The sequence below is a fragment of the Tamandua tetradactyla genome, chromosome 3, assembly GCF_023851605.1.
Source record: "Tamandua tetradactyla isolate mTamTet1 chromosome 3, mTamTet1.pri, whole genome shotgun sequence".
Taxonomy (NCBI): domain Eukaryota; kingdom Metazoa; phylum Chordata; class Mammalia; order Pilosa; family Myrmecophagidae; genus Tamandua; species Tamandua tetradactyla.
Genome location: NC_135329.1, coordinates 96086491 through 96099703, shown reverse-complemented (window position 1 = coordinate 96099703; position 13213 = coordinate 96086491). Strand labels below are relative to the sequence as shown.

The following is a 13213-nucleotide window of genomic DNA, read 5'->3' as shown; positions in this document are numbered from 1 at the left end:
GGCTGCCTCTTTCCATCACCTTCTTCTGGGCACACATTCCTGGCAAAGCCTCACCGGGAACACTGGCTCTGTAGGGGTGTTAATTCTTGGTGGGTAGATCACCCAAGAGGACCACCAGCCCAGGCTCAAAGTATTGCTTAAAAGATAACACTTAAGATAAACTTTGGGGGTTCCTTGTATGTATTTATTCATTTAGCCTTCGTGATGACCCTTCAAGACAGGCATCATTATTATTATCTTCCTTGTGCATACTGGGAAACTATGGTGCAGAGACTATGTAAGTTGTTCAGGATCGAAAGGCTCATGAGAAGCAGCTCCAAGCATTGAGCATGAGCAGGCTGTCCCCAGGGTCTAGGTGAACCTCTGTTCTAGTGGCAGGGACAGAGACCTGCAGGTGACATAAGATGCAAGGGGCGCCAAGGAGACCCCTAGGTGCTAAAGCCTTCAAAGACTGCTTCTTCTTGGAATGGTGGACTTGAGCTGGCCTGAAGGACAGGGAGGGTGTAGACTGATGTCAGGGGTTGGGGGTGGGTGGGGAGCTGGGGAGGCATTTTAGTTGGAGGGTGAGGTACAGACATATAGGTTTGTGGTAAGAAATGGGCAGGGTATGTTTGGAAGAGACGAGGACTGGGACAACACAAGAGGCCAGTAGGGGACTGGAGAGGTGTGGCTGCACCAGACTTGGGGGCACCATATACATTTTACTGAATCAGAGGCTAACAAGCCCATATTTCAGCCCAACAACAGGAACACACGAGAGGCTAGAAATGTGCTAAGTGGAGACCAATGTGAGGAGAAGTAGCCACAGCACTGTCAGATGGTGCACTTTGGAAGAGAAGCCACCAGCCTGGGAATTTTCAATTTTCCCTCTAGAAATAAGCAGTCAAAATCCCTTCCTTCTGGAGTTACCATATAACCCAGCAATTCCACACCTAGCTGTATATTCAAGAGAACTGAAAATACTTATCCATTCAAAACTTGTATATAACTATTCATAGCTGCATTATCCACAATAGCCAAAAGGTGGAAGCAATCCAAGTGTCCATTGACTGATGAATGGATAGACAAATATGTCTGTTCATACAATGAAATATTATATAGCCTTAAAAGAATGAAGCACTGTTCCATGTGACAACATGGATAAAACTTGGCAACATGCTAAGTGAAAGAAGCCAGTTACAAAAATGAATGATAACAATTATATGAAATGTCGGGTATAGACAAATCTATAGAGACAGAAAGTAGATCAATTTTATGAGGGGCTGGAGTGTGGGGGGGAATGGGTGATGAACATGTTCAAAAATTATATAACGGTGATGGCTGCACTGCTTTGTGAACATATTAAAAACTACTGAAATGTATACTTTAAAGGGACAAATTTTATAGTGTGCATTCATTTGCTAATGCTGCTGGAAATGCAATATATCAGTAATGGGCTGGCTTTTATAAAGGGAATTTATTATAGTTCTAAGGTCATAAAAATGTCCAAACTAAGGCATCCAGCAAAAGACACCTTGACTCAAGAAAGGCTTATCTGGGAAAGCATGTGGCTGGTGTCTGCTGGTCCATTAGCTTCTGGTCTCAAACAGTTCCTCCGGGAGTGTTTTCTTTCTGTATCTCCAAAGGTCTCTGTCTGTGTCAGCTCTGAAGTTTTGTTCAAAATGGTTCCCTCTAAAGGACTCCTGTAAGCGGCCCATCTTGAATGGGCAGAGATACATCTACATGGAAACCACCTAATCAAAAGATCCTAGACACACCTAGGTGGGTCACTCTGCAAGGAAACAACTTAATAAAAAAAGATTCCACCCTAAACCATAGGTCTGCCTCCAGGAGATTGGATTAGGAAAAAGAACATGGCTTTTCTTGGGTACATAATACTTTCAAACCAGCACAGTATGTAAATTATATCTCAATAAAGCTGTTATTTTAAAAATCTCATTGTTTAATTTCCTGGTGCTGATAGCCAAATAAATTAAAATTTCAATCTCATGCTAAGATTTACCTTGCGTGCTGCTTGTTGAAACCGCTTCTGTGCCCTGAATCTGTTGACCCAAGTGTTGTTAGTGAGTGGGTCAAAATTAGGATGAAATTCATTGACTCTCTGTGAACATAAAATATTAGCAAGTTTTAGATGAAATTTTAACTACAGGCATATGCATTTAATAAAAACAGAGTATTTTTTAAAGTCTGATACCAAATCAAGTCCTTATTTATCCATTCTGCCGTTTAACAAGCATTTACTAAACAGTTTTAGTTGCATAGCATTGTAGGGGCTACTTTTTGAGTTGGGGACCAAAAACAGAAGATAAAAATGGGTTTATAGGAAACTTATAGTCCGGGGAGAGCCAAGAAATACATGTGGCTCTGAGGAAGAGAATAAAGTCATAAGGAGATCAGGTCCACGTGGCGGGTGCTGGTACTGCATCCACCCAGAATTGAAAGGGGAGACTTGAGGTCCATGTGGGGGAGGGAGGACATGTCTACAGTGACATCTGTGTGTGGGGCAAGTGAGGGAGGATGTTTTTGCTCAGGTCTGAAAGCCTAGAACCAGGTAGCATGCACAGAATCAATGAAGGAATAAGGTGGAAAGGGGGTCCTGGGGGGTACAAAGACTTGTCAGAGCCTGTGTCTAGAGTAGTTAAATTTCAAATTTGTCCCAGAAGAAAAGATAAAAGGAGTGCAAATTCTTGGAGCGGCAAAGCAAGAAAGTGGTTAGAAAAAAAAGTGGGTGAGAGGGGGCATTTAAAATTGACTTGATGGATCAGGAACAAGTAAGCCAGAGTGGGTGAAAGTACTTTGTCAACAACAAAGCTCTAGACCAGTGGCTCTCAAACCTCAGTGAGCATCAGAATCCCTGGAGGGCTTGGGTCGCCACAGATCAATGGGCCCCACCCCCAGATCTTTGATTCAGTGGGTCACGGGTGGGCCTAAGAATTTGCCTTTCTAAAGTTTCCAGAACAGGCCATGGTGCCGGTCCAGGGACCATACTTTGTAAACCACATTGGACCATGTTAGAGTCGATGGAGCTGGTCAGTGTTAAGCAGGCACTGTAGGTTCTTGAACGGGAAAACAACACAAAGGAAAATGCATTGGAAAGGAATTATTTGCACACCACAACATGCAGTTGGCAGCACAGGAGAAGGAGGGAAGCCAAAAGGAAGAAGAAAAGAATCCCACTGGATTAATTGAGGAGCAAGGCATGAAGGTTGGATTTGGGTATGACTTTGAGGGCTATTGGTAAGGCTCCGTGATCAGATTAGATATGGTGAGAAGAAAAGAGGTGAAAAATAGTTCCAATGCAGTAAACCCAGTAAAGAAAAATGAGAATGAAGGTGATGGGGGAAATGAGGAAGAATTTTTTCATTGGTCAAATCAATGATTTGAGTTGTAATATCCGTTGCATGGCAAAGGATTTTTCAAATTTTAGGAGGGGTGACTTTCTTTTTATGCTTGAGGACACTGAGATATCAGAGCTGAGATGGTTCCTCCCAGGTCCTATTTCGGTGGCAGAGCTGGGACCAGAATGCTGGTTTCAGATTTCCGATGTTGTATCTTTTCTTCCAAGGGGCGGGAGGCAATGAGCAGAGGATTGCAGACCGGGCTTGGAGAAGAAAGGGAAATAGGAGTTCAAGGAGAAGAAAGTAGAGGGGTGGGGAGGAGGAGCCAAAGCATAAAATGTTGTTAATTTCAAGAGAAAAATAAATTCCAAATTTTGATGCATTAACTTGTGATTCGAAAACCACTCTGAAAATGAAAGCATATTAAAAATTATTAAATGTCTCTGGGTAAAAGGATTTCTATAAAACAGTTCAGTATTTCGTTTTTTAAAAAAGAAACATATAAAAAGCTGCTAATAAAAAGCGTTACCCACATCTTCTAGGTTGTGGATGATCCGTTTGTGGTTAATTTCGGTCTTGAGTCGCTGAAATTCCTCTTCCACAATGGGGTCTCCTCTGTCTAGCTGGGTTTTTGATCGTCAAAAAGAGAGTGGGATACAAATGCATGAAACTTTATTTCTCTTTAAAATTGGTAGAAACCCATTAAGCAATCGGTCAAAGCCACCCTTGGGGTTCCCCTCAGGAGTGATGGAGACACAAATAAGTTAAAATGTCATAATTAGACTTAGTTTTTAAACAAAGGGTCTTTTTATAGAAGCACAGACTTGATAAATATTTATTTATATATCATATGTATATGTATATCATATATATCATATTTTTGTATATCATATATATGTATACATGTATTTAATACAGGGTGTAGTATCTGAGAATTATTTCTGAGGCATTTAAAATTCACAGAAAGAATTTTAGGCCACCTTGTAACTTTGAGGAGTATACAGATTTCGTTGAAAAGAAATGTAATTTCCCTGCAGTTTTAAGCACTTGGAGTTGGCTCTCCAAGTGTAGCTGTCACCTAAGGCTTGTGGTTCCTGCCTCTTTCCTTAGAGTAAGTGTCCCCAAATTGCCCTCCTTCTTCCATCTGCCTGCTTCCCTGAAGGGCTCCTGGCCCCCAGCTCTTCACATCTGAACTCTCCTGAGCCATGACGCCAGGACAGGCTGGCCAGGCTGGGACAGGGGGCCCACAGCCCCCTGCTCTCCCGGAAAGAGTACAGGGGACATGGCAAAAATGGTGTTAGTTTCTGCCAATCTACAGTTCCTATTGCTTGCTTGTTGGGTCACTTCTAAAACTAGCTTGGCTCATTGGTTCACTGCTCACAAGCATTTTTAAAGACTTAAGGGATCCATTCTGATCATCACAAAAACACCCTGTAAAGAAATGAGAGAGTTGTATTTCTGTGGACAGGGTATTGAGCTGCCCTTCTTCATTAATACTGATTTAGACATATCAGGAAGTTCAGTTTGAGATTGTGGATCTTAGGTTCAAAAAACACATTTTGTGGGAAGAGAGCCAGACCGCCACCACTAAAAATAAAATAATAAAATAAAATAGGCAATTGAAACAAGGGATTGGCAAATAGGTAGTTAGCTGGAAAAAAGAAAAGAGAATTTTCTTATATCTTTATTATTTGTGATGCACATTTCAGAATTTAATACTAGTGTTCTTTTCCTTGGTTTAAAACCTCATCCTCCTTAAGGGTCTGTGCTGTCCAGCTGTAATGCTGACATACTCCCCACGCTCCCCCTACCATCCCATCCCCACTACCCCGCTTTTTCCCAGCTCTCTGCCATATGTCTCGGGCCTCCAGATGTTCCTTGACAAGATCATCTGCCAGACGAAATCCCCTGGACAGGCAGAACAGACCTTGGGATTGCCCGTTCACCCTCCTACTTGTCCTGGTGAGTGGCGGCTCCCTTCTTGCCCTCTTCAATCAATTTGCTAACTCTCATCCCTCTCTTTAAGCCCCTACCTGACCAGCTTACTTTCTGCAGCTGGTCTTGCTTCTTGAATCATCCAGAAAGACAAGACCACAAGCATCACTCCCTTTGAACCCCACCTCCCAGGACACAAACCTGCTCAGACCTGCCATGTTTTCTTACTGGATCTTCTCCAATCCTTCCTCCTGTTCAAAGACAACCTGCTCCCATGACTCTGGTATTTTCCAAAGCTTCATTCTCCAAGTTACCTCCTCACTCCGACTTCTTCAACCTTTTCCTCCATAATTGCTCTTTACTCTCAGCCTGAAAACATGCTCAAATTCTTCCAACTCAGTAACTCCTCCCTTGACCCCTCAGATTGCCCACACAATCTCTCTTCGCCCCTGGTCATCTCGACTCCTTAAACTTTTCAAGAAACCATCTCTATTTCCTCACCTCTATACACTCCTTGATCCATTACAATTTGGCTGTTTTGCCTTTACAAGTCTACTGAAATGCCCAACCCTAAGGCAAACCATGACCTCCAAGCTGGCAAATCCAACATGTATCTTCTGGGCATTTTTTTTCTGGAACGTTCTGGGGCACTTGACTGATTCTTCCTTCCTCTACTTGAAACTCACTCTCATCTTAGTCTCTGTGTCCTTCAGAACCTGTTCTGCACTTGGCTTCCTGCCACTGCATGTACCAGCTGCCTCCCAGTCTGTGGTGAGGTCATGTGGGTTCTCTACCCCACAGCTCCTGTCTCCACTGTCCTGCCCTGGATCTCCAGGGGCTGTCTTGGTGTCTTCAGTGTGGCCCAGTTTCTCTTTCTTTGAATGTTGCTCTGGCTTGACTCCAGGTCACTGTCTTTGGACTCTGCAGTGCATAGGACAGATGCAGCCCACACCCAGAATTCCAGCCCAAATTTGAGACATGCCCTCCATGTGGCATGCCTTTGCTCTCTTTACCACTTTTCAAACTTAGATCATGTTTTCCATGAAGGCTTTCAAACTAGACTCCCTCTACTCTGGCCTCTGAATTGCCATAGTACTCAGTATAGGTCTCTTGTGACATTTAGGGCCACCAGCCCTAAATTTACCTGTCATCAGCCTCCCTCACTCCCAACTTAAATCTTCTTTCTCCTGAAATGGATCTTGCACCTATAGCAGGAGCTCAAAATAGTTAGTGGAATAAAATATATCAAATTAATGGTAATTCTGAGGTTATAGGCTATTAGGGCAGGGGTTGGGGTGGGAATGGGAAACTAATGTTTAATGGGTGGAGTTTTGGGGTAATGGGAAAGTCTGGGTACTGGATGGTGATGACGGCAGCACAACACTGTGAGTGTAACACCACTGCATCCTTGAAAGTGGTTAAAATGGAAAATGTTATGTTGTATATATGTTAGCACAATAAAAATTTCTTTAAAAGAAAAAAGTGAGTAATTCTGACCTTATATTTGGCACATGCTCGTTGGTATTCTTCAGTAAGCTCTTTTCTTAATTTAAAAGGCATAGGATCTTTACCAAGGTGCACCTGCCTGGGGAGAAAAAAAAAGACATTGTGCAAAACCCATCAGAATGACATAGTCAAGTTTAGCAAGGAATGTCTTGGCTATATTCTACAACTGAGAAAGGATGTTTAAATATTGGAGGCGACAGCATGAGGGCGAGAGTTGTAGAGCCTCCAGCAACATAACCAACGTGAATAATGTGTTCTACAAAATGAAGTTTATTTAATAGGGATAGATGCTAAAATATTTATAATAAATATTCATAATGATGCTCAATGTCATTAGTCAGTAGGAAAATGTAAATCAAAACCACAATGAGATTCTACCTCACACCCACCAGAATGGCTATAATCCTTTTCTTTTTTGTATGCTTTGCGGTGGGGGTCACATTTCATTCTTTTCCATGTGGATATCCCATTATTGCAGCCCTATCTGTTGAATCTTTTTTTAAACTTTTTTTATTGTGAAATATAAAATATATACAAAAACAGCAAATTTCCAAGTGCATTTTAACAAGTGGTTATAGAACAGATTTTAAAGTTTGGTATGGGCTACAGTTCCACGATTTTTTGTTTTTTTCTTCTAGCTGCTCCAGGATACTGGAGCCAAGAGAAATATCAATCCAATAATTCAGCAGTCATACTCATCTGTTAAATCCTATCTTCTCTGTTATACTCCTCCTTCTCTTTAAATAACATATATACATAAAAGCAATAAATTTCAAAGTACATCACAACAATTAGTTGTAGAACAGATTTCAGAGTTTGGTGTGGGTTACAGTTCCACAATTTTGGGTTTTTATTTCTAGGTGCTCTAATGTACTGCAGACTGAAAGAAATATTAGTGTAATGATACAGCACTCACACTCATTTGTGACCTTCTTGTATAACTCCATCACCTTTGATTTTTCTCCCACACTTTAAGGGTATCTGGGCTATGCCCATTCTCACTTTTTCACATTGGAAGGGGCTGTCGGTAGTATGGGATTGGGATGGAACTAGTTGACGTTCTGGAAGGACTGGCCCCTCTGCATTTCAGGACTTATCTGGTCTAGGGACCCATCTGGAGGTTGTACGTTTCTGGAAAGTTACCCAAGTGCATGGAATCTTTGTAGAATCTTATATGATGCCCAAGGTATTCTTTAGGATTGGCAGGAATGGTTTTGGTTGGGGTTTAGCAAGTTAAATTAGGTAGCAGTGTCTAACTGAAGCTTGTGTAAGCTCCAGAGTCTGCTGAATGTTTTTGTTTGTTTGTTTGTTTTTGCAGTGCATTGGCCGGGAATCAAGCCCGGGATTCCTGCATGGTAGGCAAGAATTCTACCACTGAACTACCTGTGCACCCCTCTATAATTCTTTTTAAAAAGGAAAATAAGTATTTGTGAGGATTTTGGGAAACAGTAACCCTCTGCATTGCTGGTGGGTCTATAACATGGGTGCAGCTCTTCTAGAAAACAGTTAGCAATTCCTCAAAAAGGTGAACAGAAGAATTATCATATGATACAGTAACTCCATTCCAAGGTGTATATCCAAGAGAAGGGAAAACATATGTCCACACAAAAACTTGTACATAAATGATTAGAGCAGCATTATTCACAATAGCAAAGCAAACCAAATGTTCATGAACTGTTGAATGAATGAGTAGACAAAATGTGATGTATGCACACAATGGAATATTAGTCAGCCCTAAAAAGGAATGAGGTACTGATACATGTGGTAACATGGATGAACCTTGAAAACATTTTGCTAAGTGAAAGAAGTCAGTCGCAAAAGACAACATATTTTACAATGCCATTTATATGAAATCATTCAGAAGGGGCAAATCCATAAAGGCAGAAGGTAGACTGTGGTTGGGAAATAAGGAACATAATGGACACGGGGTGTCTTTTTTTTTTTTTTTCCGTAGGCAGGCACCACGAATTGAACCTGGGTCTCCAGCATGGCAGGCGAGAACTCTGCCTGCTGATCCACTGTGGCCTGCCCCAGGATTTCTTTTTGAGGTGATGAAAATGTTCTGGAATTGACAATGGCAATGGTCACATAATATTATGAATATTCTAAAATTCTCTGAATTATACACTTTTGAAATGGTGAATTTTATGTTATGTGAATTTTATCTCAATCAAATAAAATCTGGCATGTAATGTAGCTATCATGGAGCCTGGCACACATACTGAATAAATAGTAGCTCTGATTTTTAAAGCAGGGGGCGGTTGTCTGGAGAACTGTTTTAGATTAAAGGAGACTAAAGAGAGATGAAAATGAAATGCAAATTGTATGATATTTGGTTGGACCCTGGTTGGACCCTTCTCCAAAAAAGGAAAAACAGAGAAAAGCAAGCCCCAGTTACCAAACACATTATTGGGAAATCTGCCTCTGGACTGATGATTAGTTAATATTTTTGTAACCATGTTAAATTTCTTGAAAGTGATCATGGTAACGTAGGAGAATATCCCTGTTCTTAGGAGTTACTTGAAGCTTCGTGATGTCTTTAACTTACTTTCAAGTGGTTCAGAAAATAAAATGGTATGTGCCCATATCTGTGATTGCAAGTGTGTGAGCACGTGCGTGTGCATGCAGGAGAATAATCACTGAGTGAACCTGGGCCAAGTGCCATATGGGTATTACTCACAGACTTGAAAACTGTCAACATAAAAAGTTGGGAAAAAATATTAAGTGAAAACCACAGCACACAGGATTGAATTTAGAATGTGATTACAAATATGTTTAAAAACAGCATAGAAGGAAGGAAATGCACCAAAGCATTAACCGTGTTCATTGCAGGGAGGTGAATTACAGTGATTTTCTTTTTCTTCTTTACATTGTTAAAAAATATTTTCAGGTTTTCTGCAATGATGTTTCAGGTTTTTGTCATTGGAACAATTATTTTTAAAATTATCTTTCATTACTTGGCATGTTTTCCATTTAACTGAGGCTAGACCGTGAAAACAGACTTCAAGCAGAAGGAGAAGGGATTCTTGCAAGAAACAGAGGCCATTCCCCGTAAAAATATGTGGCAGGGTGGCGGACCCACCTTCTTTGAAGGTCTTTAAGATTGGGCCATGATCTTGTGTGTCTGGAAAGTGTGAAGGCAGGAGCACAGGTTAGAGCACCCCTCAGTGACACTTCCCAGGAGTCTTATTTTTTTAGTTCTGCTCAAGACTTTCTTAAGTTTCCTTTAGCTGTATCTCTATACATGGGTATGCTGAGTCTGACCTGCTTTTTAAAAAATTGTGGAAAGGTTCCATTTTGATCACAGAAGCACAAGTAAGAATTCTCACATCTGAGTTTTCAAACCTCTGCCAGGAGCTTCCCACTTCTTCCTGCCAGGTCCAGCACCCTGTGCAATGCATTGGGCTCCCCAGAGGGGCACACAGCTCGGAGCACAAGGGGCCATGGTGGGGTGAGAGGTGACAGGGTGAGATTTGGGTGCCTGAGTCACCCAGATCTATAATGGAGCGAGGAGGGGGCTGCCAGCAGTGTCCCAGCTGAGCGTGGCACTCCACTGCTGTCACTGACTGGTCTCGCTTAAAGGAGAGCATGTTTTGATCCCATTAATTTATTCCTAATAGAAACTTCATTTGGAAATAGGTTAATCAGGACTGGGAGAGGATAATGAAATCCTTCAAGGGGCATTAAAAATTATTACATTTCATTGCGTCCCACGTATAAAAATTGCCACCTAAAAAAAAAATTATATAGTCATGTGACATAAATAACTGATCAATATTTACCACTTAAGGTGATTTTCGATTTCTTCCTGAGTATCCTGTCTGACTTTCTGTTCAAAGAGTGCTTCTTTTATTTGTCTTGTTTTTGAAATCTCATTGCCTTGGTCCAAAACTGAAGACAGAAGCAAAAAATGATTATACTAGAAATCAAATCGGAAATATTTGCCAAGAGAAAAGCACATGATTAATGGCAAAATATAACAGCCACCTAACCGAGTCTTGTTGCTGTTTATAAATAATAAATGTGACAAGCAATATATATTTTTTTCAAATTTCAACCAGGGGCTGATTTATGATGGATCAACTGGTTACCTTCTCTTAATTGTTTAATCTTCATTTTTCCTGGTACTTGGTTTAGAACAGTTGCCACGGCAAACGGATTTGATAAATTTACTGGAAATCTCAAGTTCTGGTATTCAATTTCCTAAGAGACCAAATTGGGGAGGGGCCGGTTAATTGTTTTGCCCTCTATCATTCCTCCCGTCATATTTAGGACAATGCCCACTTTACCTTACTCTTGGGAGGCTTCGGTTTTGCCGGTGGTCTGTGAAAATGTATATGTGGCATGGTCTTTTTTGGAGGAACGTTTGCTTTCTTAGAAAGCGTATTTAATCTTTCAAATTCTTCTAAGCTATAGTTTAAAACAGATATTAAATTAGTATATAATCCACCAACTCAAAGCTCCTATTTTTATACTCCCTCTCATAATACCGTGACTTATAGCCCATAATTATATTTAAACTGAAAATAAATGTGTGCTAAAACAGCAGTAAAATAAATGTGATATCAGTATATCATTATAATTTTATTTTTATATATAAACATATATATATATAAATAGCTCACCAATAGTTGTTTCTATTTACATTCTTAAAGAAGCAAGTGAAAAACATGATATGCTGAAAAATGCTCTTATTTTCAACAGTCAAATTCATTGCATTAAAAAAATCTTATATCAATTTATCTTCCTAGGAAAAGAATGATTGCACCCACTGTTTGTGGAAAGGTCTTATAAAAAGAGATTCAGATGAATGGTTTTGATCTTTTCTGTAACTGCAAACTGCCTTTGGGCAGATGTAGGTAGAGCTTATGCTTCTCCCATGTCTGCTGAAGTTGTTTGCTCTGAGATGCAGGGGAACTGTGTTTTGTTCAGAAATGTGACCCATCAAGTATTTTTTTTTAAAAGCAAGAAGATGTGGATGTTTGCTTTAGAGGATTTCATGGGTCCAATACATTACAGATATTAGATAAGAATATGCTAATATTCATCCATCCTGGCAATTAGTTGATATGCATTTGCTGAGCACCTACTGAATACGCCCCGCTGGGAACTATGGGATGGAGGCCAGCAATCTTGGATTTAACATCTACCTACGTAAGAAGCCCTTAAGTCTTCATGGCAAGGAAGAACCTCTTGTTTGGTGAGATCCACACTGACTGGTATGGTCTGACATGCGGTGACAGGGAACTTATGTAGGAAGGGGTCTACACCTCCCAACCCAACCACATCTCAGCTGAGCTGCAGCGTCACCTCTCCTGAGAAGTACTTGGAAGCAACAAAGCCCCTTTGGGGGTGTGAAAAACAGTTCCCTGAAGAATCTAATTGCTAGTGGTAATAATGGAAATGAAGGGGTCTAAGAAAGTGATATACTATGTAGTTGCATATGGAATTTGGTAGTACCAAACTTAGGACACGAGTAAGTGTACAAAGACCCTACACTAATATGAGAAAAGCAACCTAGGACATATTCAGAGACTGCTATAGTCAGTATAATTTTTTCTTTTCATGGTGCAATCTATATGTTATAGTACTATCTGCAAATTGGGGGAGACATGGACATCTTGAAACACAGTCCTTGAAAATGTTAAAAATGTTCTAAATAAGACACAGTTTTTAACTTACTGGGAAACATGTATTGAAATTTGTATGGTGCTTCAACTCTCCATACATTCATTTGCATTCATGAATGCAAAAATTCCACTCAAGTGCTGTCTTTAAGAAAGGTCCTTGCACATGCCAGCACATGACATGAGATGGCAAATAGCATTTTGCTAGTTATCTGACACAAGACAAATTAACACTTATTTTTTTGCATTCAATTCTACTTGTTTAATGTCTGAGTGATTTTACTTTTGCCTTGGTTTTTTGCAGGGTATGTGTACAGGAGGCAGACTCAGATCCCATAGTTAGTTTAGGCTACTGTGAACTTTTAGGAAGAAAATTATGAAATAAATATATAATAAAGCATCGAGTTAGTTTAAACTTTGATGTGATTGCTACTCCATGTTTAATACATCTAATGATAATAACAGAAGATTATATCCAAGTATGAAAGAAAGGGGAGACTTTCTTTTTCATTTTCAAAAAGGTATTTCTTTTTCATTTTCAAAATAATTTTAAGGATTTTCCAAGATTAGTATTTATAACTGTGACAGCTTTTCCTTTTAAGTTTTATAAAACCCATGGATATTAGAAAAAAACTTCTAACGTTAACTAATTAATATTAGACACTGGGATGTAAAGAGCTTGTATTCAAATGAAAATGGAAGTTCAGAAAAAAATGGTGGGAAGTAAAACTTAATTCCATTTCACATTTTTCTTCTGACTTGAACTCTCCTGTGTGGCCCATTTCAGTCCCTGCCTTATATCGAAGT

The 13213-nt window shown here is 40.1% G+C and overlaps 1 protein-coding gene across 7 annotated transcripts in view; it reads right to left on the bottom strand.

The window, feature by feature from the left end:
- Positions 1 to 13213, bottom strand: part of CFAP221 (cilia and flagella associated protein 221) — a 159474-nt gene that overhangs the window by 64162 nt on the left and 82099 nt on the right. For all 7 annotated transcript variants that reach the window (XM_077153566.1, XM_077153570.1, XM_077153567.1 and 4 more), the window contains exons 9-14: positions 11069 to 11189; positions 10871 to 10982; positions 10562 to 10670; positions 6771 to 6858; positions 3872 to 3961; positions 2003 to 2101 (exon numbers count right to left, since the gene is read on the bottom strand). In XM_077153566.1, the coding sequence (XP_077009681.1) occupies positions 2003 to 2101; positions 3872 to 3961; positions 6771 to 6858; positions 10562 to 10670; positions 10871 to 10982; positions 11069 to 11189 (619 nt within the window). The remainder of the gene's footprint in view (positions 1 to 2002; positions 2102 to 3871; positions 3962 to 6770; positions 6859 to 10561; positions 10671 to 10870; positions 10983 to 11068; positions 11190 to 13213) is intronic.